We start from the raw sequence: 22,317 nt of genomic DNA, 5'->3' as shown, positions 1-22,317 counted from the left end.
TTTTCCTCTCCCAACCATAAGAAGAAAAAAATAAAAACACCCGCTCTTGAAAGCCCCTTCCTCTTTCCCACCCAGCTCCCAGCTCCTCTTTGCTGTCTCCGTTCAAGGCAGATTTTTTTCCCCCTACACTCATTCTCACCCCCCACCCTGCCACTTGCCTCACCCCCAACACTAGCCTGCACCTTCGGCCGAGGAGAGAGAGGGGACTCTCCCATAGCTCCCCCACCTTCCTTCTCGGGTTGTAGCGGTCTTTCCGGAAGGGAAGGGGGCTTGGCTTGTCCTGGTGAGGTGTGAGTGGAAGAACTCTACCATGGAAACTGCACCCGGGAGGCAGCCTGAGCCCCAGCCCACATGGTGAGTAACCTGTCCCCTCCCTTTCGCCAGTCTGCCCACCCCTACCCTCGCCGTCCCCCCCCCCCATCCCCATGCTATTGTCGGCCCACCTGGGTCCGGATTTCCAGCTACATTTTTACCTCCCGCCTCCCCCGCACCCGGGTTTGCTTGCGAAGCCAAAGAATCAAGGCAGAGGGGTCCAAATAGCCAGGAAAGCAGGTGTCGGGAGACCCTGCCCAGGCCCCTCCCAAGTCCCCCACCTCCAACTGCCACCCACACCCCACACTCTGGGGGTCTAGGTTGGAGAAGTAGGACTCGGGATGAGGGATGGGACCCCCCAGTCCCGGGAGGCGCCCTCTACAAGTTGGGAGGGATGGGAAAGCCCCCTTGCCCTCACGGCTTGGGAGCTGCTGGAGGATGCTGCCCAGGGGGGATGGGAGGAGGGCTGGAAGGCGGTGCTGATGCCCTAGAGCCACCGGCAGGGGAGCGGCAGGCAAAGAAGGGGGACCTCGCTCTCCACTTGCCTCGCTCTCTACTTGCACCCCTCTTTCTCCACAGCCACTCAGGATGAGGGTCCGGCCCTGCCTGCCCGCGCTGGGGCCCCTCCGCCCAGCCCCGGTCTAACTGCTCCCGCCCCCAGGCCTCGCCCGGCTCCCAGGCCCCCAGCCGGCTCTCCAGCCCCAGGATGCGCTGAGCCGCCGTGGGGCTGAGGCCGCGCCAACTACATGCATGTCCCCCGGGGGCAAGTTCGACTTTGACGACGGGGGCTGCTACGTGGGGGGCTGGGAGGCGGGGCGGGCACATGGCTACGGCGTGTGCACCGGGCCCGGCGCCCAGGGAGAGTACAGCGGCTGCTGGGCGCACGGCTTCGAGTCGCTGGGTGTCTTCACGGGGCCCGGCGGACACAGCTACCAGGGCCACTGGCAGCAGGGCAAGCGCGAAGGGCTGGGCGTGGAGCGCAAGAGCCGCTGGACCTACCGCGGCGAGTGGCTGGGCGGGCTGAAGGGGCGCAGCGGCGTGTGGGAGAGCGTGTCCGGCCTGCGCTACGCCGGGCTCTGGAAGGACGGCTTCCAGGACGGCTACGGCACCGAGACCTATTCCGACGGAGGTGCGGGGCCCGGCCCACTACTGTCTGCCCGTCCGCGTGCGCCTCCCGCCGGCCTGCGGCGCGTGTGTCTGCCCCAGGCTTCCGCCCTCCACGCCCTGCTATTCCCATCCTCCATCCTCCTTCCCCGGCCATATGCGTGCGGTGCGCCAGCCTTCTGTTTCCAGTGTTGCCGTGTGTCCCTCACACCATCCCCCCAGCCCAGGACCCCAGCCCTCATCTTCCTGCCTCTCCCACCACCACCCTACTCGGAACTTCCTCTTTTGACAGTCCCCTGCATGCTTCTCCCTCACCCCAATCTGCCTGCCCCTCCCACCCGCCCTCTCTACCTGCCTGACCCCTCTCCACCTAACGCGTATTCTTCCAGGCTGCTTGTACCCCGCGGTCCTGTTTGCCTGTCACGTGCTTTTTTCTTTTCTTTTTTTTTTACACACCACCACCTGTCAGCCTGTGCATCACAGCCTCTGGGCCACCTGTCCTTCATACACTCCAGCCTGACGGTTTCTCTGCCTTTCCCCAGTCCACTGACACTGCCAAAATCCACAGATTTTGTGCTACCTACCTGACTGCATCTGCTCGTCCACACTTAAACCAGCGAAGCCTGGCCTGTCCCTTCCCACACCTCTACACTAACTGCTTCCACCTCTCACGCCTGTCCCTTGGGCTTCCAAGGGCTTGGGGACCACGGATGGCTGGGTTTGGGAGCCCAGTGAAGTGTTCTGACTCTTTCACTCCTGTACATCCACAGGCACCTACCAAGGCCAGTGGCAAGCCGGGAAGCGCCACGGCTTCGGGGTGCGCCAGAGTGTACCCTACCACCAGGCGGCGCTTCTGCGCTCACCCCGCCGGACCTCTCTGGACTCGGGCCACAGCGACCCCCCGACGCCGCCTCCGCCCCTACCCCTACCAGGAGATGAAGGAGGTAGCCCAGCCTCCGGCTCCCGAGGCGGCTTCGTGCTGGCGGGGCCAGGGGACGCCGATGGGGCGGCCTCCCGTAAGCGCACCCCAGCAGCAGGTGGATTCTTCCGCCGTTCACTGCTGCTCAGCGGGCTCCGGGCTGGTGGGCGCCGCAGCTCCCTGGGCAGCAAGAGGGGATCTCTGCGCAGCGAGGTGAGCAGCGAAGTGGGCAGTACAGGACCCCTGGGCTCCGAGGCCAGCGGGCCCCCTATCCCAGCGCCACCTGCCCTCATCGAGGGCTCGGCCACTGAGGTGTACGCTGGTGAGTGGCGTGCAGACCGGCGCAGTGGCTACGGAGTGAGCCAGAGATCCAACGGGCTGCGTTACGAAGGGGAGTGGCTGGGCAACCGAAGGCACGGATATGGGCGCACCACCCGGCCCGACGGCTCCCGTGAGGAGGGCAAGTACAAGCGCAACCGGCTGGTGCACGGGGGACGAGTCCGCAGCCTCCTGCCTCTGGCTCTTAGACGGGGCAAAGTCAAGGAGAAGGTGGACAGGGCTGTCGAAGGTGCCCGTCGAGCCGTGAGTGTTGCCCGCCAGCGCCAGGAAGTCGCGGCTGCCAGGTGGGCATCTGGTACATAGATCAGAGCAGGGCTTTAAAAGGAGAGGACCGTCGGGGTACTATGCTTAAAAGAGAACTAAAAGCCAAGGCCTATAGCCTGGTGGGGAAGCATGAGCGGGCCTGCGACCAGGTAGTTGTAGCCCTAGGAGTTGGAATGTTTAGACCTGAAGCTGGAGGTGGGTGTGGGAGTAACTTTGGGAGGCTGAGCGGGGGAGGGACGTAGTAAGACCGCGCCCCTGTGTGTTTTGTAGAGATGTGTGTCTATGGAATCCATGGTGTAGCTTGTAGAATGAACGCTGTTTTGAGCAGGCCCCCTGAAACCTCTGGGTTTCCCTGGTCTTCCTCTTGCTCAGCTCGCCCAGCCTTCAGGCCTTAGGCTAGGAGTATCCATCCTGGACCAACACTGTAGTCCCTTTCTCACTAGCTCCCAGACTGGTTTTATTTTAGCCTTGGCCCTTGAGGAGGTCTAGTGTTTGCAGCTGAAATCCATTCTCTACCAGCTTTTCTTTCTCTGGCTTGTTTTGCTTAGGTTTAAAGGGAGGAGTCTTGCCCCTAGAGAAGATTTTATCTTCTTTCAGTAAATCAGATTACATTTCCATGCATCAGAGCCTTGTTATCTAAAGCAGTGATGACCAACGAGAATAGAACGTAAGCCAAGTGTGGGGGTAAACACCTTTAATCCCAGCATTCAGGAGGCAGAGGCAGGCGTTTGAGGCCAGCCTGGTCTACAGAGCAAGTTACAGAACAGCCAGGACTACACAAAGAAACCCTGTCTCAATAAATAAATTAAGAGACATGTTAATGTTATAGTTCACATTAATATATAATTTTAATAATGTATTTGTTTTTAAGCCATATTTCCAAAATTTTATCCTTTCAATCAATTTAATATAATTTACATTCCTTCTGGATTCTTTAAAATGGTGCGTATATTTTTCATTAACAGCATATCAGTTCTGTTTGAGACCAGCCACATTTTGAATGCTTAATAGTTCTATGGATTCTGACTGCTGAATTAGATAGCACAGACCTAAAAATAACCAAAATTCATTTGAAATGAGACTCAAAAGACCCTTGCTTTATATAGTTCACACCCATTTGAATTTGTATGTATTGTTTCCTTTAAAGGGGATGAGGATACTTCAGAGGGTCAGTGATCAGGATATGCCCAAATATGTATCAATGAATTTATGTAATAGGCAAGTTGTTGTTGATGTGCACATGTGTGAATGTGATTAAGTATGAACATGTATGAACACCCTGAGTAGATGACTAGGACAGAGAATATGCATCTAGATGAGTCTGAGTGTATGGGTACTAGAAGCTAGGGCCTTAGGACAGGGCAGAGGGAGGTCAGAGCATCATGGAACATTTTGAGCTAGATAGGGTGGAGGCATGTGCAGGGGGGAAAAAAACTGATCTCACTAACTAGAAGATCAGGCAGTGGGAAGAAGCTGGCTGTCGCCCCAGCAACAGGCCTGGCAACCCTGATTGGCTGCTGGCTGCCATGGTAACAACAGAGCCCCAGCAGCAGGTACATCTGCCAGGTAGCTTGAGTCTGGCCTGATGCCTGAGCATAGACTAAGTCTACTGCCTAGGCTTGATAATCCACACCCTTCACGTCAAAAGCCACAGGTTATTGTCATTTTTGTGGCCATCTACAAAACTCAGTGCGACCCAAGGGTGATGATCCTCAGAGCTGCTCGGAACCCAGAGCAGGGTTAGTCATAAACATTCTGAAAACCCTGAATGCCCCTCCAAGGGAAGCTCTGAAGTCCTCAACCCACCCGCTTTGAAGGAAGGAAGCTGACCCTATGCCCAAGGAACACAATAGGAGCTTCACCTAGAATTATAGTGGGCATCACCAATCACCAGATACAAACGGCCTTTCTTGGATGAAAAAACAAAGCCAAACAAAACCAATGACCAAAAAGAGTCCCGAGTCTTAACCAGCCAGATCCATATCAAGTACATCTGACCCTTTGTGCTTTACTTCAATGCGAATTACAGAAGCAGTTGGGTGATTCTAAACCACCCAGCAGCAGAGGATGAAATGGAAGGGAGACCTGAGGAGGCATCTGAAAACAGAGCACTGAGAAACAGTAATGGAGCAAGGACTGACAGCAAAGTGGGCTGAACATGAGGAGCAGGCTAGGGAGCAAGTGGGGCACAGGAGGCAGGCTGCATTTGTACAGGTGTAGCTGCAGGGGTGAGAGAGCGCGCACACTGGCAGGGAAGAGGGAGGGAGAGAGGCGGTGCCGGAAACAGAAGAGTGTGAGGACAGAAGAGGACAGACGAAAGCAAGATGAAAACTTTTCCTGCCAGGAAATCTAGACTGCTTGAAGCAGGGTTAAATAAAGGGCGCCTGCAGCGGGAAATGGGGGAGAAAGGAGGACGGGATAGGTGCACAGGGTGGGGGTGTCATCATGATTAGAGCAGGGTAAGGGTACTGGACAGTGCCCTACATCCCACAGAAAGGTGTCTGACCCCAGCGGGCAGGAGAGGCTGGTAGGATCCAGAGGTACTAACAACAGGGCCGCAGCAGCGGAGCCGCCAAGACAGCCAAGGCTCATTGAGCAGGAGCAGGACAGCAGTAGCTAACAGACTAGAGAGGGGAGCTGACCCTGGAGCAGGAAGAATGAGGTGTTACTACCAGACGGAAAGGTAGAAGGGTGTGAGGACAGCCCGGGATTAAGTGAAGACACCAGTTGGGGAGCTGCCCTGGCCCGCTGAAGATGGGCAGCAGCCGGCCTTGTGCAGAGGGCTGAGGACTCCGGAGGTAGCTCAAATCAGGCAGATGTGATGTGGTGGGGACAGGGGAAGGGGCTGGAGCATCGGAGCATGGATATACATTGATGTGGGGGAAAGTCAGACAAGTCCCTGTCCCTGGGACCCAACAGGGCAGCAGACGCCCTCCTAAAAGCAGTGGCAGCCAGCAGCGTCGCCGAGAAGGCCGTGGAAGCAGCACGGATGGCCAAACTGATAGCCCAGGACCTGCAACCCATGTTAGAGGCCCCAGGTGAGGCGTGGGCATCCTGTGGGAGGGGAGAGGTCCCTGGGGAGCTGGAGAGGCTCCTGGGGTGGAGGACATGGAGATGGGTGGGGGGATAAAAGGGATTGGAGGGTGTCTCAGAGGTGCAACCGAGAATGTCTGAGGCGTGGTAAGGGAAGGTTTGGGGTCTGGTGATGAGAAAATGATGAACCTGGAGGTAACCGGAACCCTGGAAAGTGCTAATCAAGGAATAAGCTGCAAGCCTCTCTGGCTCCTGGCCAGTTAAGCCCCACTGATTCCTAACTGTTCCTGCCCAGGCCGCAGACCCAGACATGATTCAGGAGGTTCTGACACAGAGCCTTTGGATGAGGACAGCCCTGGGGTATACGAGAATGGACTGACTCCCTCAGAAGGCTCGCCGGAACTGCCCAGCAGCCCTGCCCCCTCCCACCAACCTTGGCGAGCCCCTGCCTGCCGGAACCCACTGTCTCCTGGAGGGGACTGGGGTCCCTTCTCCAGCCCTAAAGCTTGGCCCGAGGAGTGGGGAGGTCCTGGGGAGCCGGCAGAGGAACTAGCTGGCTATGAGGCTGAGGATGAGGCTGGGACGCAGGGTCCAGGACCCAGAGACGGTTCCCCACTTCTCGGAGGCTGCAGTGACAGTTCAGGAAGTCTTCGAGAGGAAGAGGGGGAAGATGAAGAGTCTTTGCCCCAGCTGAGGGCCCCAGGGGGCTCAGAGTCAGAGCCTGTCACCACTCCAGTTTTGAGGGGCCTGTCTTCAAGGGGTCCTGATGCTGGGTGCCTGACAGAGGAGTCTGAGGAGCCTACTGCCACCGAGAGGCCTGCCCAGCCGGTGAGCCCCCCCTTATGTCCTGCCTCCCACCCCTTCCAGGCTTCTGTTTAATCCCCTGAGGGACTTCAATTTCCACCCAGCTTCCTCTCTGCCTGGCCAGTCTTGGACCATATCCCACTTTATGAAAAAGGTAACTTTCCAGCTCAAAGGAACCTTGGAGACCTTTAAGTCCAGCCCTCCCAGAGGACAGCTAGGGAACAGACCCCAGGCACTTAAGTAACCTGCCCCTAGCTACAAACTAAGAATTAATGGTAGAATCAGAACACTTTTTCCTGGTCTCCTTCCATATCATTTCCAGTCCCAGTTTCCTGCTCCACCCCCACCCCCACCTCCATACTTTCTCTCTTTGGTGCCCAGAAATAGGAAAAAATTGTTCCTTCCAACCCTCATTCTCTCTCCCTCTCCGGGGAAGAAGGGAATGGGAGGAGGGGGGAGGCAGAAAATCGGGAGAGGCAGGCAGAGAGTTTCTCCAGAACCCTCTGCTCTGATTGGATTCCAGGCCTTCTCCCATCTCCTAGCAACCACATCCTCCCTCAGCCTTACTGCAGTACTGGCTGCTGCTGCCAGTGTCTGCTCCTAAGGCCAGGCACCTTCTGCTTTGCCCACATGCTGTGCTGAGGATGGGGGAGTGGTGGCGGTGGCGGTGGGAGGTGGGAGGAAGCGGTCTGTCTGCTTTCTGAGGGTGCGGGCAGGGCCCCGTGGAGGAATAAGGGTGGTGCTTTATAGTCTGAAATGGGGGTGGGCTCTTCTGCCCTCACCTGTGCAGGGCGGTTTCTGGGACCCTTCGGCTTTGTCACTAAAGCCAGGACATGGAGGTGGGACCTAGCAGTTGGCTTCAAGTGGGCCTGAACCCACTTCACCTGTGTCTCTTTAGGGAGCTGCCAACCCCCTGGTGGTGGGAGCCGTGGCCTTGCTGGACCTCAGCCTGGCGTTCCTGTTCTCCCAGCTCCTCACCTGAGGCACATCCTGGCTCCTCCGGCTCCGGTTGCCTGCCTCTCCGCCCACTCTGACCTGCCTTTTTCTCTTTTCCTACTGGGTGTGTTTCCTCTTTCCCTTTCTCCTCCTTTATTTTGGTCTCTTGCCTCCCCGTGCCCTCTCTTCTTTGAGATGGTCTCATTTACTCCGGACCCGTTTCTGGTCTCCCTTGTTTTCCCTATCTCTAGATTGTTTACATATGAAGGGCTGTTCTCCCTCAGAGTTGCAGAGTTGGCTCTCTTCTCTGAGACACACAAATCTAAGTCAGACCATTGCCCCATGTCCTCCCCAAGCCTCTTCTTTAAATCAAGACTTCACCAAGGGTGGGGGTTTGGTGTCCTGAGGAGTCTCCTGGAATCTGAGTGGAGGTGACTGAATGCCAGACAAGGCACTGGCTGAGCCTCTTGCGGCTTACTGGCCCAAATGGAAAACCGCAAGAACAGTCACCTCCACTCAGACCTCCCGGAACCCACTAAGTTCTTGCCTAACTTGATCCTTCCCCGAGGGAGAAAAGGGGAGTGGAGGACAGAACACTCCCTAGATGCTCCCTCCCTCTCCTCCCTCAGCCAGTCCCCCTTCCAACCCCCAAGGATGGCATGTCATGCCAAGAGCAACGTGAAACGCAACAAAAACTATTTGGTGCACTAAGCCCTCTCCGACTCTGCCACTCACCTCTCTACCCTTTTCTGCCCCCCTAAAAATTTATTTGATTGGTCTGGACTCACTTGTGGCCTTTGATTAAACTCCTAAGGGGCCTGAAGAAGACACTTCTGCAGAGGGTTAGAGGCACTGGAGCAAGCGAGGACTCCACTCCTCAGTTCTGGCAGTTGTGGGGAGCACTTCTAGAGGATACTCAGTTCTGGCAGTTGTGGGGAGCACTTCTAGAGGATACTCCGTTCTGGCAGTTGTGGGGAGCACTTCTAGAGGATACTCAGTTCTGGCAGTTGTGGGGAGCACTTCTAGAGGATACTCCGTTCTGGCAGTTGTGGGGAGCACTTCTAGAGGATACTCCGTTCTGGCAGTTGTGGGGAGCACTTCTAGAGGATACTCAGTTCTGGCAGTTGTGGGGAGCACTTCTAGAGGATACTCAGTTCTGGCAGTTGTGGGGAGCACTTCCAGGGGATACTCCTCCATTCTGGCAGTTGTAGGGAGCACTTCCAGAGGACAGAGCCAAGTAAGGGCCGAAGGGCAGCAGAAGCTGCAAAGAGTCTAGTGTTTCCAAATCATCACGTCAGAATCCTGTGAGATGGGAAGACAGAAGGGGATCCCAAGAGGCCGATGTCTCCCACACTTCCCAGGCAGGGCAGAGGTGGGTGTCAACCCCAGGTGAGAAGTGGGTGAAGAGCCCTGTTTGAGATATGGCTGATCCCTGTTACTAGCTTTTCCTCTGGGGATAGAAAGCTCTACAAGACGGAGCTGTAGCGCCCAGGGGTACTTTCCTTTCCTGCATGAGGCAGAGGCAAGCTGCCTGCCAATCCCCTTCCTCAAGGAATGGCCTAGCCCAGGAATGCCCACCACATACTCTTCTTATTTTTCTAGTCAACCTCTGTTTACTCCTTGGCCTGCCTTTCCCTCCCTCCCTTCTCAACCTTTACTTCTGATTTCTACTTCATGGAATTTGGGATTGACGTTATACAACAGTGCCGCCAACACCAAGTCTTGCAGGAAAAAAAAAATACAAAGAAATTTAACAAAAAAAAAAAAGTATATTAATAAAAAAGTTCCAAAAAGGGGGGGACTGTCATCTCCTTTGGGGTGCTGTGATTTCAAATTCAAGCTCTCTGAGTGTCACCTGGTGGGGTGGGTGAAGAAGGAGGCCCCATGGAGAGCCACAGTGCTGTAACAATTCTAGGCTCCCTTCCCAAAGTGCCGAAGACTGAGGCCAGAGGTCAGAAATCTCAAGACGTCTCAGCTGGGCGGCCCTAGAGGGGCGGGGTCCCGTGGTAGAGGCGGGGAAGAGGGAAGGACCCAGACCAAGCACCAACCCCAGCTCTGTCCCATACCAGGAAGTGCTGGGTGGGGGGACCGAAGCAGAGTTGACACCGAAGCCAGGTGAGGCTGGGATCGGGAAACTGAGGCCTCCTGAAATGGGAAAGGGAGCAGGAAACCACGCAAAGGAAATAGCGCAGGGATCCAGGAGGAAAACTAGAGATATGAAATCCCAGTCCGGCAAGGAAAGCGAGAAATGGACTGGGCTTTAGCGCAGGCTCAATAGAAACTGGCACGGGGTGGGGCAAGGGCGCATGCGTAGTGGGAATGTCCTTGCGAGGCGGGATGGTGGCGCTCGGATTCAGGTGGGAGGTATTATGTGGGCACAGTTTAAGGGGGGTAGTGAGACTCGAGCCCTTAAAGAACTTGGCGCAGGGCAATTCTGGCTACCCGGCAGGCGTGTGTTAAAGCCTTTCCACTCCCGGGCTCTGCCCCCAGGATGGTGGTGCCTTCCTTGAGACTTCAGGACTTGATCGAAGAGATACGCGGGGCCAAGACTCTGGCCCACGAACGGGAAGTGATCCAGAAAGAGTGTGCTCAGATTCGGGCCTCCTTCCGCGATGGGGACCCCCTGCAAAGGCATCGCCAGCTGGCGAAACTGCTGTACGTCCACATGTTGGGCTACCCCGCCCACTTTGGACAGGTACTGGCCTCGGATAGCTCCAAAATTTGAGGAAGATGATCAGTGGGGGCCCCTTGCGTATTTGTACCCCATTTGTGTTTCTCCAGTCTTTGGTTTTGTTTGAGACAGGTTCTCTATGTAGCCCAGGCTGGCCTAGAACTGGCGAAAATCCCTGCCTCCGTTTCAGTGTTTGGGGTTTTCAGGCATGCCCCACTCCGCCCAGCTAAATCTTTTAGTTTCTGAGCCTTTTATCCATTACCGTACTGGTGATTCCTTAGCCAGCCCTGTTCTTGGCACCTCCCCAGCCTCTCCCAGCCTCCACTCCAACACAGGTCCCTGAAACCTGCCTGCCGTCATCTGGATCTCCGCTTAAACTTCCGGTTAAAGAGACGGTGGTGAAATATATGATTCCTCACAAGTTAATCTGCCTTTAAGGAGGATGTAGCCAGAGAATTAGTGCTGTGGTTTCACACTACCCTTCCTGGTCTGCCTCCCTCCCTGTAGATGGAGTGCCTGAAACTGATCGCCTCCCCCAGATTCACAGACAAGAGGGTGGGCTACCTTGGGGCCATGCTTCTATTGGATGAGAGGCACGATGCCCATCTGCTCATTACCAACAGCATCAAGAAGTGAGAGGGTTCTGGGGCACTTGAAATCAGGGTGTTGGGAGAGTGGGAACTGTAAAATCCAGAGGGCTGCCTGCTATCAGTACTGGGAAGAACTGGTTTTCTTCGGCTTGACAGACCATCCTTCCAAACCCTACAGTGACCTGAGCCAAGGGATTCAGCCAGTTCAGGGTCTGGCCCTGTGTACTCTGAGCACCATGGGCTCTGCTGAGATGTGCCGAGACCTAGCCACTGAGGTGGAGAAGCTGCTCCTGCAGCCCAGCCCCTATGTGCGTAAGAAGGTGAGATGTAGACCTTGAGGCATTTACCTCTCCAGAAGTTGTTCCCAAGCTGCCACATGGAAGAAGTGTGTGGAGTCTAATTTGGTGGGCCTATCTGAGGCCCTTGACTTCTGCAGGCTGTTTTGACCGCTGTGCATATGATTCGGAAGGACCCCGAGCTCGCCAGCATCTTCCTCCCACCTTGTGCCAAACTGCTCCATGAGCGCCATCATGGTAAGGGCACAGGGCTCGCCACTGTCCGCTTCAGGTCTGGCTAGGAATAGATGAAGTGAAAAGCAAATCAGGAAATCCCGCTCCTTGGACAAGGGTGGTGCACACATACAAACACACATGTAGTAGACTGCCCCATGGCCTGGCCCACCATTCACTGCCCCACCCTGACCCCAGGCATCCTGCTGGGCACCATCACGCTGATCACCGAGCTCTGTGAAAGAAGCCCTGCAGCCCTCAGGCACTTTCGCAAGGTGGGCTAGTGAAGGGGCAGGCCGTGGGGCAGGCAAAGGTGGGTGGTGGGTGAAGAATTGGGACTGATGGTTGAGAAGAGAGGAGGAATGCCCAGACAAGGCTGCCTGTTCCCTTCTTCTGCCCAGGTAGTACCCCAACTGGTGCAGATCCTCCGGACTCTGGTGACAGCGGGATACTCAGCAGAGCACAGCATCTCTGGAGTCAGCGATCCCTTTTTGCAGGTAGGCCGAGAGTTACTTGTATCCCCAGAACAAGGAAGACTTCACAGGATGACCATAGCCAGTAGTCACATCCCGTTTTGGCACAGTCCAAGTGACAGACGGCTTTAGTCATCCTGGGACTGAGGATGGGGAATGGAAGGAGGCTGCCAAAAAGTCAGAAAATCCAGTTTGGTAACCACATAAAAAGCCTGTTCCAAAGCCAGATCTGATGGCACACGCCTTCAGTTCCAGCACTTGAGAGGCAGAGGCAGGTGGATCTATGTGAGTTCAAGGCCAGCCTGGTCTACAAAGCAAGTTCCAGGATAGCTAGGGCTACACAGAGAAACCATATCTCAAAAAACAAATCAAAAAAAGGACTCTCCAGACTTCCCTGACTCTACTACCCAAGTAGATCTCCTCCCGGGACCGGGACCCAAGGGATCTGTGGAGGTGAGAGGGAGGGGTTGCCCACAGAGTTAGGTCTTTCACCTCAGGCTCATGACATTATCCTATAAACCCCTCTAACCCAATCTCAGGTCCAGATACTTCGTCTGCTTCGGATCCTGGGACGGAACCATGAAGAAAGCAGTGAGGCCATGAATGACTTGCTGGCCCAGGTGAGAGGCACCCCTTAGGCATGTGGTTTCTTAGGGTTCATCAGCCCTGGACATTCCTCACGTGACCACTTTGCCTGCAGAGGTCATATAATTGCCTTTCTGTGCCCCCTAAACCAATAAATTCCATGAAGGAAGGATATATAGTCTGTCACTGTGCTATTGCCCTAGTGGGTAGGCAGGTCCTAACATATAGTGGGGTTCATGGAACTTCATTAGGGGCTGAAGGATGAACAGAGAACACAGCAGTCACCTTCCAGAAATCTCAGGGAAACTAGAGCCCTGTGCAGATATATCTCTCCTGCCACCCACACAGGTCGCCACCAACACAGACACCAGCCGAAATGCAGGCAACGCCGTCCTGTTGGAGACAGTGCTCACCATCATGGACATCCACTCTGCAGCGGGCCTCCGGGTACCATTATATACCCACGTGCTCTCCAGCTAGGGTTCCACCTCCCCAGCTGGTCCTGGTCACTGGCTTTTCCCTAACACCCATCATGGAGGAGATCCCACTGAACAAGTGACTTCTTCTCTGACCGCCTCCACCTTCTTCTTCCAATAGGTTCTAGCTGTTAACATTCTTGGCCGTTTCTTGCTCAACAGTGACAAGAATATTAGGTAACAATCCCCAGTGTCTGGCTAGATTGTACCACTGTACATCTGGCCCTCTGCATTCCTCCGTCTTGATCCATCTAACTTTTACCTATACCGGAGGCAACACAGGGTGTCCGGGAGATGTGACATGGCCTCTCTTACTCCGACCAGGTATGTGGCCCTGACATCATTGCTCCGGCTGGTGCAGTCCGATCACAGTGCTGTACAGCGTCACCGGTCCACTGTGGTAGAATGTCTCCAGGAAACAGATGCCTCCCTTAGCAGGTCAGCAGAGGGAGAACAGGGTAGAGGACAGGGCCTGGTGGCTGAAACGCAAACCAGCTTCAAAGCAGCTGGAGTAAGAACTAAAGAAAAAGATGCCTGGGAACAGTGGACCTAGAGCGGGGTACCCTGGGCCATCTGCATGGACTCCTGTCTCCTGCCAGGCGGGCCCTGGAGCTGAGCCTGGCTCTGGTGAACAGTTCCAATGTACGAGCCATGATGCAAGAGCTGCAGGCCTTCCTGGAATCCTGCCCCCCTGATCTTCGGGCTGATTGTGCTTCAGGCATCCTATTGGCTGCCGAGAGGTGAGAGGACCAGTACCTAGGAGTCAGAGAGTGCGGCCTGGGGAGGGAGGGTGACAGGACTGATGAGTCACATCCCCTAGGTTCGCTCCAAGCAAGCGGTGGCACATAGACACCATCCTGCACGTGCTGACCACGGTGAGGTGGGGTAGTCAGGGAGCTGGGCAGGAGTGGGCAGAGCTCACTGCTCTGACCTGGCCACATCCACCCCTCTCCAGGCAGGTACCCATGTGAGGGACGACGCAGTGGCCAACCTGACCCAGCTGATTGGAGAGGCCCAGGAGCTCCATGCCTATTCTGTGCGCCGCCTCTACAGTGCCTTAGCAGAGGACATCTCCCAGGTCTCGCTCCCCTCTCCCCAGCTCCAGCCGACCAGCCTTTTCAGCATTAGAGTTTGGATGCTTTTCCCCAAGCATAGCGGCCGGAAGATGTTCGAGGACAAAGCCCACCTCTCACTTAGGCTTCTGTCCTGGCCCTGATACCTACTGACTGCAGCTCCAGATACAACTTTCCTTAGGCTCCGCATTCTCAACTTTCTAGAATGCCCACCTCCCAGGCTGTCTTCAGGATCAAATAAGATATATTAAAGCTTGGCACGTGTGTTCATCTCTCTTATCACCTCCAATGCCGGGTGGATTAACAGGCGCCAGCCGATATCTGTAACTCCCCTCTGTCAGCTTGAATAGAGTGGGCAGAAAGCATCCCGGTTTGCTCCTGAGAGAGAGCCTTTCCGGACTCTGTCATGTGACCAGGCCATGTAGTTTTGGCGCTTGCCCACCAGAGGGCAGCAGGACCCAAAATGCCAGGACAGCTTGCCAACAAACTTACCCTTTCCCTCCCTCCCTCCCCTGCCGACCCCACCATCTTTTTACTGTAGTACAGGGATGCGGTAGGGTCTAGAAGAAAGGAGGACTCCAGCTAACCCAGGAGTGTTTCTTCTCTCCTACAGCAACCACTGGCTCAGGTGGCAGCCTGGTGCATTGGCGAGTATGGGGACCTCCTGCTGGAGGGTAACTGTGAGGAAATCGAGCCTTTGCAGGTGAGACCCGAGGACAGGTCCACTGGGGAGGATTCATGAGGACAGACATGACCTGTGGTCCTGACCTGCTGTCCACACCTGAAGGTGGGAGAAGAGGAGGTGCTGGCGCTTCTGGAAAAAGTGCTGCAGTCCCACATGTCCCTACCAGCCACCCGGGGCTATGCCCTCACAGCTCTCATGAAGCTCAGCACCCGGCTCCAGGGAGATAACAAGTAAGAAGGGGGGCCCAGCCCTTGAAAGATGTCCCTTCGTGGTGGCTACTAGTCTGAACTCTCCAGGCACACACCCCTCCTCCCCTCCCCCTAGTCCTTAAGAATCTGCTTTTGAGCCCCATTCTATTAGATGTCTCCCTACTCTCTGAGGCTGCCCCCTTCCCTCCCATCCTGGAGGGGAAGAGCAAGCTGCCTGCCATTGCCCCTCACACGCCACGCTGTGGCCCAGTCGCATCCGCCAGGTGGTGTCCATCTACGGGAGCTGTGTGGATGTAGAGCTTCAACAGCGGGCTGTGGAGTATAACGTACTCTTCCAGAAGTATGACCACATGAGGTATGTCCAGAAACCCACATGTAGAACTCCAAACTCTATCCTCTTCAGGGCTCCCTCCTGGATACGAGAGTGGAAACCTCTCATATCCTTGCTCTGTGGTGAGCATCTCCTACCCATAGGTGACTCTAAGCTGGTTCCCAGCCTCACCAGTTGTCTAAAGACCAGCAACAGTTCACTGTCTTAGGAAACCAGAATGGTGCATGCAACCCTGCATGAGACCCTGCCTGCAACCCTGCATGCCCAGGGCCTTCTAGTTCTTAGTCTTCTTCCCAAATGCTTCTCTGAGAGCGTAGGGCTCACACAGAGGGACCCTTGCATTCCATCCTCTCAGGGCTGCCATCCTTGAAAAGATGCCTCTGGTGGATCGCAGTGACCCTCAAGTTGTTGAGGGACAGAAGGAAAACAAAGCGGGGCCCCAGCTCTTGGAAGCAGCAGCTCTTGTCCCCACGGAGCCCCAGGTGAGGAGGCTGGAAGACCTGGGTAAGGAGGACTTCCTGTGGGTGCTCACACCCTGTCATGACCCTCCTGCCCTTTTCTCCAGGCCACTAAGCTCTTGGATCTGCTTGATCTCCTGGGTGACACTTCTGGGCACGCTCAGCATCTTCCACCTCTGGAGCCTTCCCCAGGGGAGGCATTAGTACAGCTCCTCGACCTTCCCTGTGTACCTCCGCCCCCTGGTAAGCCGCTGCAAAGCCTGTACAGAGGGTGGGTGGAAATGTGTCATTTCTCATTCTGAGCCAAGGACGGAGACACCCATCTCAGTAGGCAAAGGTTTCGTTCATTCGTTCCAGGCCGGTTCCGTCTTGGATCTCTGTACCGATCTCCCTCAGGTTTCTTATCCCAGTCTGTGCTCCTGTTTCTGCTCCAGGCTGTGTCAAATCACTTCCGACTACCCACTCCACTGGCCCCTTCCACTCCCCGCATTCTTCTGCCTCAAACACTTGACACTTCATGTTCTCTACCCAACACCTCAAATGACTAGCTCACACGCATTGTTCAGGCCTCAGCTAAATGTCAGCTGCCGTACTCGCCTCCTCTTTAACTTAGTCCTTCCCTCTTTCTTGGACTTTTTGTCTCTAACAGCATGCTGATGATCACCTTGCATTTTGTTGTTTCTCTCCTCCCCGCCCGCCCCCAACCTAGATGGTTGGCTCCCACCTCAGCTTGTCAGTTTCTCCTTAGATCTGGGCGCTGCCAATGCAGGGCCAAGATTCGCTTGTTCCGTTTCTATTGGAGGAGTGGATGCAGGTGGCTTGCTAAGCCTGTGCACTGGGCTGCCTCTCTCCCATCCAGCTGCCATCCCCAGTCTCAGAGTGTTTGAGCGTGAGGGCGTACAGCTGGACCTTTCTTTTGTGCGGCCCGTGGAAACGCCGACATTACTCCTAGTCACTGCCACCACCACCAACTCCTCAAGGGAGGATGTTACCCACTTCGTTTGCCAGGCAGCTGTGCCCAAGGTTTGAAAAACTGGGGTTCAGCCAGGTGTGGTAGCTCGTGCCCGTAATTCTAGAACTTGGGAAGCTCAGGCAGGGGAAATCACTGAGGCCAACCTGGACTGTAGGGAGTTTGAAGCCAAGTTGGGCTATATTGTCACAAAGACAGAAGAAAAAATTAGGGTTCAGAGGTGGCACAGGCACTCTAGGAGAAAAGGCCAGAAAGTAGTGGAGGTGGGTAGGAGGCAGAGTGAAGTGGGAAAGGGGTGATGGGGACAGTTATCTGAAAATGTTTGGGAGCCACTGGGTGTAGTGGACTGCCTGAGCCCACCCGGAGGCCTTACTATGCTCTGCCCAAACCTCCCATGTCCAGAGTTTCCAGCTGCAATTGCAGGCCCCCAGTGGGAACACAATTCCAGCTCAGGGTGGCCTTCCTATCACCCAGCTCTTCAGAATCCTCAATCCTAACAAGGTGAGTTGTCAGACCCTGTGGACAAGAGAGATGGGGGCAATCAGGGACCTAACCCTGGTCTCTGCTTCCCTATTTCTAGGCAACTCTGCGACTAAAGCTGCGCCTCACCTACAACCACTCTGGCCAGCCAGTACAGGAGGTCTTTGAAGTGGACAGCTTGCCTGTGGAGACTTGGCAGTAACTTGCTGTGGTTAGTGTCTGGCCAGGGTGTTTCCAGGCCCTTGGTGTCTTATTCAAGGAACGGAAATAAAGATGTACATAAACTGCAAGTAGCAAGGCAACTTCATTCAAAAGTGAAATGACAGTACAAACCAGAATACACCGTGAAAGGCGGTGGCCACAGTCCTCGCCCAGGGTCACTGCCTGGTGCTGCTCTAGTGGGGAATTACGGGAAGGAGAAGGTCATTGCCTAGTGGCATAATCTGAATGGTTCTCTATTTTGATTGACAGGCTTGGAGTCTATAAGCCTTTCTTCACTGTGCATGACCCCTCCCATGATGCATCTGATTTTAGTCATATGCTCATTCTACATAGGCACAGGACGGTAAATAGAAGATTTGCCTTAAAAGCTCACCTAAAGGACATGGTCTACCTTAGCCTGCTTGTACCCAAAACCCGTCTAGGTCCAATCAGCTCCCTATTTTCCATACTCGGGTATGTTCTAAAATGTTTGAATAAAAACTCTCCACAAAAGTGGAGAGTTTTTATGTCTGCTGGGGGAGGAGAGGCTTATTCCATGGTCTGAAGTGGGACAGAAATGTAACTCGGTACAGGTGGGGGTCCTAGGTGCATTGTTAGAAGGATGTGTGTGCACCCAGTACATGCAGGTGAGGATCCTAGGCCAAGTGCATTGTCAGATGGGAGGCATGTACAGCTCAAACCAAATGGAGTTCCAGGTTGCTAAGCTGTGGCCTAAACTAGCCTGCCTCCTAACTGCCAGGGCTCACCTGAAATCTTTCTGCACCCTAGCTGGGAACACAACCCTGAGGGCTAACAGCAGGTGGCACTCTGGCCCTGAATTTGTCACCACAATCTGAAGAGACAACCTCCTGCCTGACAAATAATGAAAGCCTATGAAACCTGAGGTGGGCAGAAAGGCATATTTTGACCTAGTAAGAAAGAAAATGCATAGCAACAAAAGGGTAGAGCCTTCTCCACAGAAGTATGACTTCCTGAAACCCCAAGAACCTGTCCTGACAATGACGATTTTCCTTCTGCCCCTCTCTGGGTTGGAGAGCAAGATTTTTCTCTAAACGGCTATCATACAGGGCACTCTACCCTCTGCTCACAGTGACAGACCCAGCAGAATTTCCAGATTTCTAACAGAAGTTCCCAGCCACTTCCCCACCTTGTTGCTATTCCTTATACCCCAAGGCAGGGAAATCCCTGCCGCTTCCCCGCATCTCTAACTCAGCTGTAAGGCGGCTTCAGAGCTGCTGGCAGAATCAATGGCATCGACCACGGGAGGGGGGGTGGCAAGGGATTTTCCTGTGCTTAACTACTGATCACGGCTAAGTGGAAATCCTATAAACACGAGCGGAAATCAATGGAGGCTGCTTAGCGGCCAGGGGAGAGGGGCGGCCCACAGATTGCATCTGACGGATGAGGGAAGCCGTGAGGGCGGGCTCGAGGAAAGGTAGCTGAGAATGGGTGAAAGACCAGGCAGGGCTGGAGACAGGAGGCTCTGTTGTAAGGGAAGGAGCCCAGTGGGCCCAGGGGTGGATGGCGGCTTCCCAGAGTCCCCTTCCCTCCTGTAAAGTGAACCCTGCTCCCAAAAACTGCTGTCAGGATGCCGAGTCCCCTGTGGCTTCGCCGGGACTGTTCGCTTCCAGCAGGCGCTGATAGTCCAGAGGTCTGAAGAGCTGTAGGTATACCATGAGCTTGGCGGGTGCCTTCTCCTGTGCGGGCACTCCTGCAGATGGGGACAACGAGCAAAGAAACAGATGCTGCTGCCATCAAACGCGCTTTCACTTTGCTCCCTGCCCACCCAGCCAGGGCTCCAAAGCTTGCAAAGCAGTACCAAGAATCCAGATGCCATCCAAGCGGCTTCTCTAAGCCACCCATTCCCTTGTTGGACTGCAGAGGTGAGACCCCAAAACTCTAGTCAGTTGGTGTGGCTGGAAAGCCATGCGTGAGCCTCTCGGCCGGCAATGAGGAGTGGTGAGGAAGCACCCCGTGCCGCGAAGACAGGGAACCAACTCCTTTCACTTATCACCCCTCTCTCCCAATCAAGATCCAAGCCCATCTAGGCAAGCCAAAGCTCATTAGCTTGGCAATGACGCACGGGCAGTGGAGAACAGAAGAAAACCAAACGCCGTGGGCAGTAAAGGGAAGCAGGAACTGTGGAGTGGCAGGCTCATTTCTAACTATTGCCGGTATTGTTAATGGACACTGGCGTGCTGACCCATGGCAGGAAACGCCATGTGTGGGTTCTAGGGAGGGTTGGCCCTCCAGGGCTGTCAGGACCTGTAGGGTGCACAACCCCTTAAGCCTGGGGATGAGCTGTCTCTATCCGAGCTAGGCATAGAAAAAGGAAAATCTGCCAAAGTACCCCCCTGTCCCATACAAATGTAATGTTCCTGTCTTTCCTCTAAGCCAAAAGCACTGTCCAGAGGCTGTGGTTCCCTACACCTGGAATCCCAGCACTGGGGTGGATCACAAGTCTAAGGTCTTACCTGGCCTACATAGAAGACTGAAGAAAAAGCCAAGGGAATAATGAGGATATAGGAAGTTGAAAGAGAAAAATGGAAGTTTGTGGGAAGGATCAAAGCAGAGAGAGAGAGCCGGGCGGTGGTGGCGCATGCTTTTAATCCCAGCACTTGGGAGGCAGAGGCAGGCGGATCTCTGTGAGTTCGAGGCCAGCCTGGTCTACAGAGTGAGTTCTAGGAAAGGCGCAAAACTACACAGAGGAACCCTGTCTTGAAAAAAAGAAAGGAAAAAAAAAAGCAGAGAGACCTGATAAGCAGAACTGGGGGGTTAAATGAGGTGATGGCTAGGAGAAAGAATGAAGACAAGAAGTAAATCCAAATTAGCTCCTATAGAATAGTAAATGATTTACAGAAGTGTAAACAAACTGGACCTTTGAGAAAGTCGCCTCCAGTGAGATTGGATGAGAAGCAGGGACAGCATCAAAGAGCTTGCCCCCCTCACCAAGCATGCTGCTGAGCACACACAGAAGGGCCTGCCCCCCTCACCAAGCATGCTGCTGAGCACACACAGAAGGGCCTGCCCCCCTCACCAAGCATGCTGCTGAAGCTCAATATCTTCTCTAGGGCAGCTCCTACTTCAGCCTTCTCACGAACCATGGCCTCTACCTCACCCACAGCATAGCCGAAGTCTGTCGAATCCAGATCCACTCGGAGCAGTGGCTCCTGTTCCTGGGCACCAGATAAGGCCAGCTTCCAGGAACTTCGTGTAGTTATAAAACTAGCTACTTCTTGCAGCTTCAGGGGACCCAAGACAGCAGGCACACCTGCGGCCTCCGGCTCCCCAGCCCCCAGCAGTTCAAAGAGCTGGGCCACAATTGCAGGTTCCGATGTGAGTTCCACATACTCATTGTGGGGTCCTGAGATACCCGCTACTCCAGGGCATTTGAGCTCCCATCCACTACCTTCTCGTTGTCGCAGCCAGTGGTCAGACCGCATAAGGCTTAGCTCAGAAGTATCATAGTAGGTGTCTCGGAAGGTGACCCGGTGCTCCAGGATGCCCCCCAACTCCTGCAGCCTTTCCTCTGTGTCAGGCCCTGGAACAAACTTTCGCTCCACTTCAATCAAGCCCTGGGCCATGTTATCTGCAACAGTTTGCAAAGCATTCACTGCGTGCTCAAGGGTACAAGTGGTCAGCAGAGACGCCCCCTAGCCCTGGATAAACTTAAGAGGCACATACACTGTCTCGGAGCTCTGCCTCGGTGACACAAGGCTCTACCTCGAGATTTCAGCGTGCTGCAATGGTGACAGTCTCCAGTTAAATCCTAATTGATCCTGTCTTCAACCCAAACGGCTCCTTAGAAAGCAGGCCGTGATGCTGATGACCTTTCAACATCTTTTCTCTACACCTTGCCAGCCAGGCCAGTGGTTCACCGCCCGGGAATGTCCTGTCATCGTCGTACAGCACCGACCAGCTGCACCTCAGAACTCTCTTCAAGACCCCAGGGTCTCCCTCTCCTGGGACCCGGAAATGGGGGAAGGGAACCCACGCTACACCCGCGAGGAATGCCGGGAGCGGTCTCCGGCTCCGGACCTTGGCCCTGGCTCTTTACGCGCGGGTCCGGTCCTAGCATCAGCGGCCATATTAGACCGGTATGGCGATGCCGATGGCACGCTAGGCCCGAGAGGTCTGTTAGGTTACGTGCGACCCAAGCCGGTAGGCAAGAGGTGCGAGACCATCCTCTCGCCCGCTGCTCATCCTGGATCCTTCCTGGAGCCCGGGCATCGGCCAAGATCTCGAGCCTTAGCGTGAGCCTGGCCCCCTGGGCCTGATGCATGATGGGAGATGTAGTTCCAAAGGGCCACCTCACCTTTCATGCCCACCCGTCGCTATGGTGATCAGAAACATGCAATTAGTTGTTGCCATCGGGACTCTACCTAAAGCTGAACAGGCGGGGATTGGGGGTGGCGACCGTGAAGAGTAGAATGCAAGAAGCTTAGGCTCCAGCCCCCAACCCCTCCCAACGTAAACTGTGGGTGGGCCTGATGAGACACAGCCACTCAGACACTGCAGTTTATGGCTACCCACTGAGGGCTGGCCAGTGGTAATGGTCTGGCGCATGAGTGGAGTAATTCAGTTTAGCCCCTTGGAATGTTTTTATGGTTTTATTTGTTATTAATTTATTTATTTTTGACACAAGGATCTCATGTAACCCAAACTAGCCTGGAACTCCTGATCCCCTTAGAGCGAGTGCTGGGTTACATGTGTGAGCCTACACCATACCCTGCCTCTATCCTGGAATTTTAGAGGGAATCTAATACAAACTGGTACGAATGTTTAGGGTAGAGGTGAGTGGGAAACTTTCTATCAGGGGAAGAAGTGATATTTTGATTGTGAATGAGAGGTGTGATGGGGAGCTGGAGACATGG

At 54.8% G+C, this 22,317-nt stretch overlaps 3 protein-coding genes across 6 annotated transcripts; 2 read left to right on the top strand and 1 right to left on the bottom strand.

Moving 5' to 3' along the window:
- The first annotated feature begins 35 nt into the window (after positions 1-35).
- On the top strand, positions 36-9,497 carry Jph4 (junctophilin 4). The gene is made up of 6 exons (XM_036200037.1): positions 36-354; positions 892-1,441; positions 2,187-2,958; positions 5,858-5,976; positions 6,267-6,799; positions 7,674-9,497. The coding sequence occupies exons 2-6, from the start codon at positions 1,063-1,065 to the stop codon at positions 7,755-7,757; spliced, it is 1,887 nt and encodes a 628-aa protein (XP_036055930.1). The 5' UTR covers positions 36-354; positions 892-1,062; the 3' UTR covers positions 7,758-9,497.
- A 527-nt stretch (positions 9,498-10,024) lies between these two features.
- Ap1g2 (adaptor related protein complex 1 subunit gamma 2) lies at positions 10,025-17,511 on the top strand. 4 transcript variants are annotated; one of them, XM_036200033.1, is made up of 21 exons: positions 10,025-10,406; positions 10,890-11,014; positions 11,151-11,292; positions 11,409-11,505; positions 11,680-11,756; positions 11,883-11,978; positions 12,494-12,574; positions 12,888-12,986; positions 13,137-13,192; positions 13,340-13,453; positions 13,615-13,755; positions 13,836-13,890; positions 13,971-14,093; positions 14,702-14,791; positions 14,876-15,003; positions 15,233-15,337; positions 15,669-15,795; positions 15,879-16,014; positions 16,631-16,794; positions 17,144-17,242; positions 17,322-17,511. In XM_036200033.1, the coding sequence occupies exons 1-21, from the start codon at positions 10,203-10,205 to the stop codon at positions 17,421-17,423; spliced, it is 2,361 nt and encodes a 786-aa protein (XP_036055926.1). In that variant the 5' UTR covers positions 10,025-10,202; the 3' UTR covers positions 17,424-17,511. The 4 variants fall into 4 exon arrangements, with proteins under 4 accessions (XP_036055926.1, XP_036055927.1, XP_036055928.1 ...); XM_036200034.1 differs by lacking the exon at positions 11,680-11,756 and having other exon boundaries at positions 11,887-11,978; XM_036200035.1 differs by lacking the exons at positions 16,631-16,794; positions 17,144-17,242; positions 17,322-17,511 and adding an exon at positions 16,129-16,621.
- Thtpa (thiamine triphosphatase) lies at positions 17,507-21,708 on the bottom strand. The gene is made up of 2 exons (XM_036200039.1): positions 20,481-21,708; positions 17,507-19,154 (listed from the first exon to the last, which is right to left on the bottom strand). Exons 1-2 carry the CDS (start codon positions 21,025-21,027, stop codon positions 19,027-19,029), a joined length of 675 nt encoding a protein of 224 aa, XP_036055932.1. The 5' UTR covers positions 21,028-21,708; the 3' UTR covers positions 17,507-19,026.
- Positions 21,709-22,317: the final 609 nt, after the last annotated feature.

The sequence above is a fragment of the Onychomys torridus genome, chromosome 9 (assembly GCF_903995425.1).
Source record: "Onychomys torridus chromosome 9, mOncTor1.1, whole genome shotgun sequence".
In the NCBI taxonomy this organism is placed as follows: Eukaryota; Metazoa; Chordata; class Mammalia; order Rodentia; family Cricetidae; genus Onychomys; species Onychomys torridus.
The sequence above is the reverse complement of the archived record's forward strand: the minus strand, read 5'-3'. Positions and strand labels throughout refer to the sequence as shown.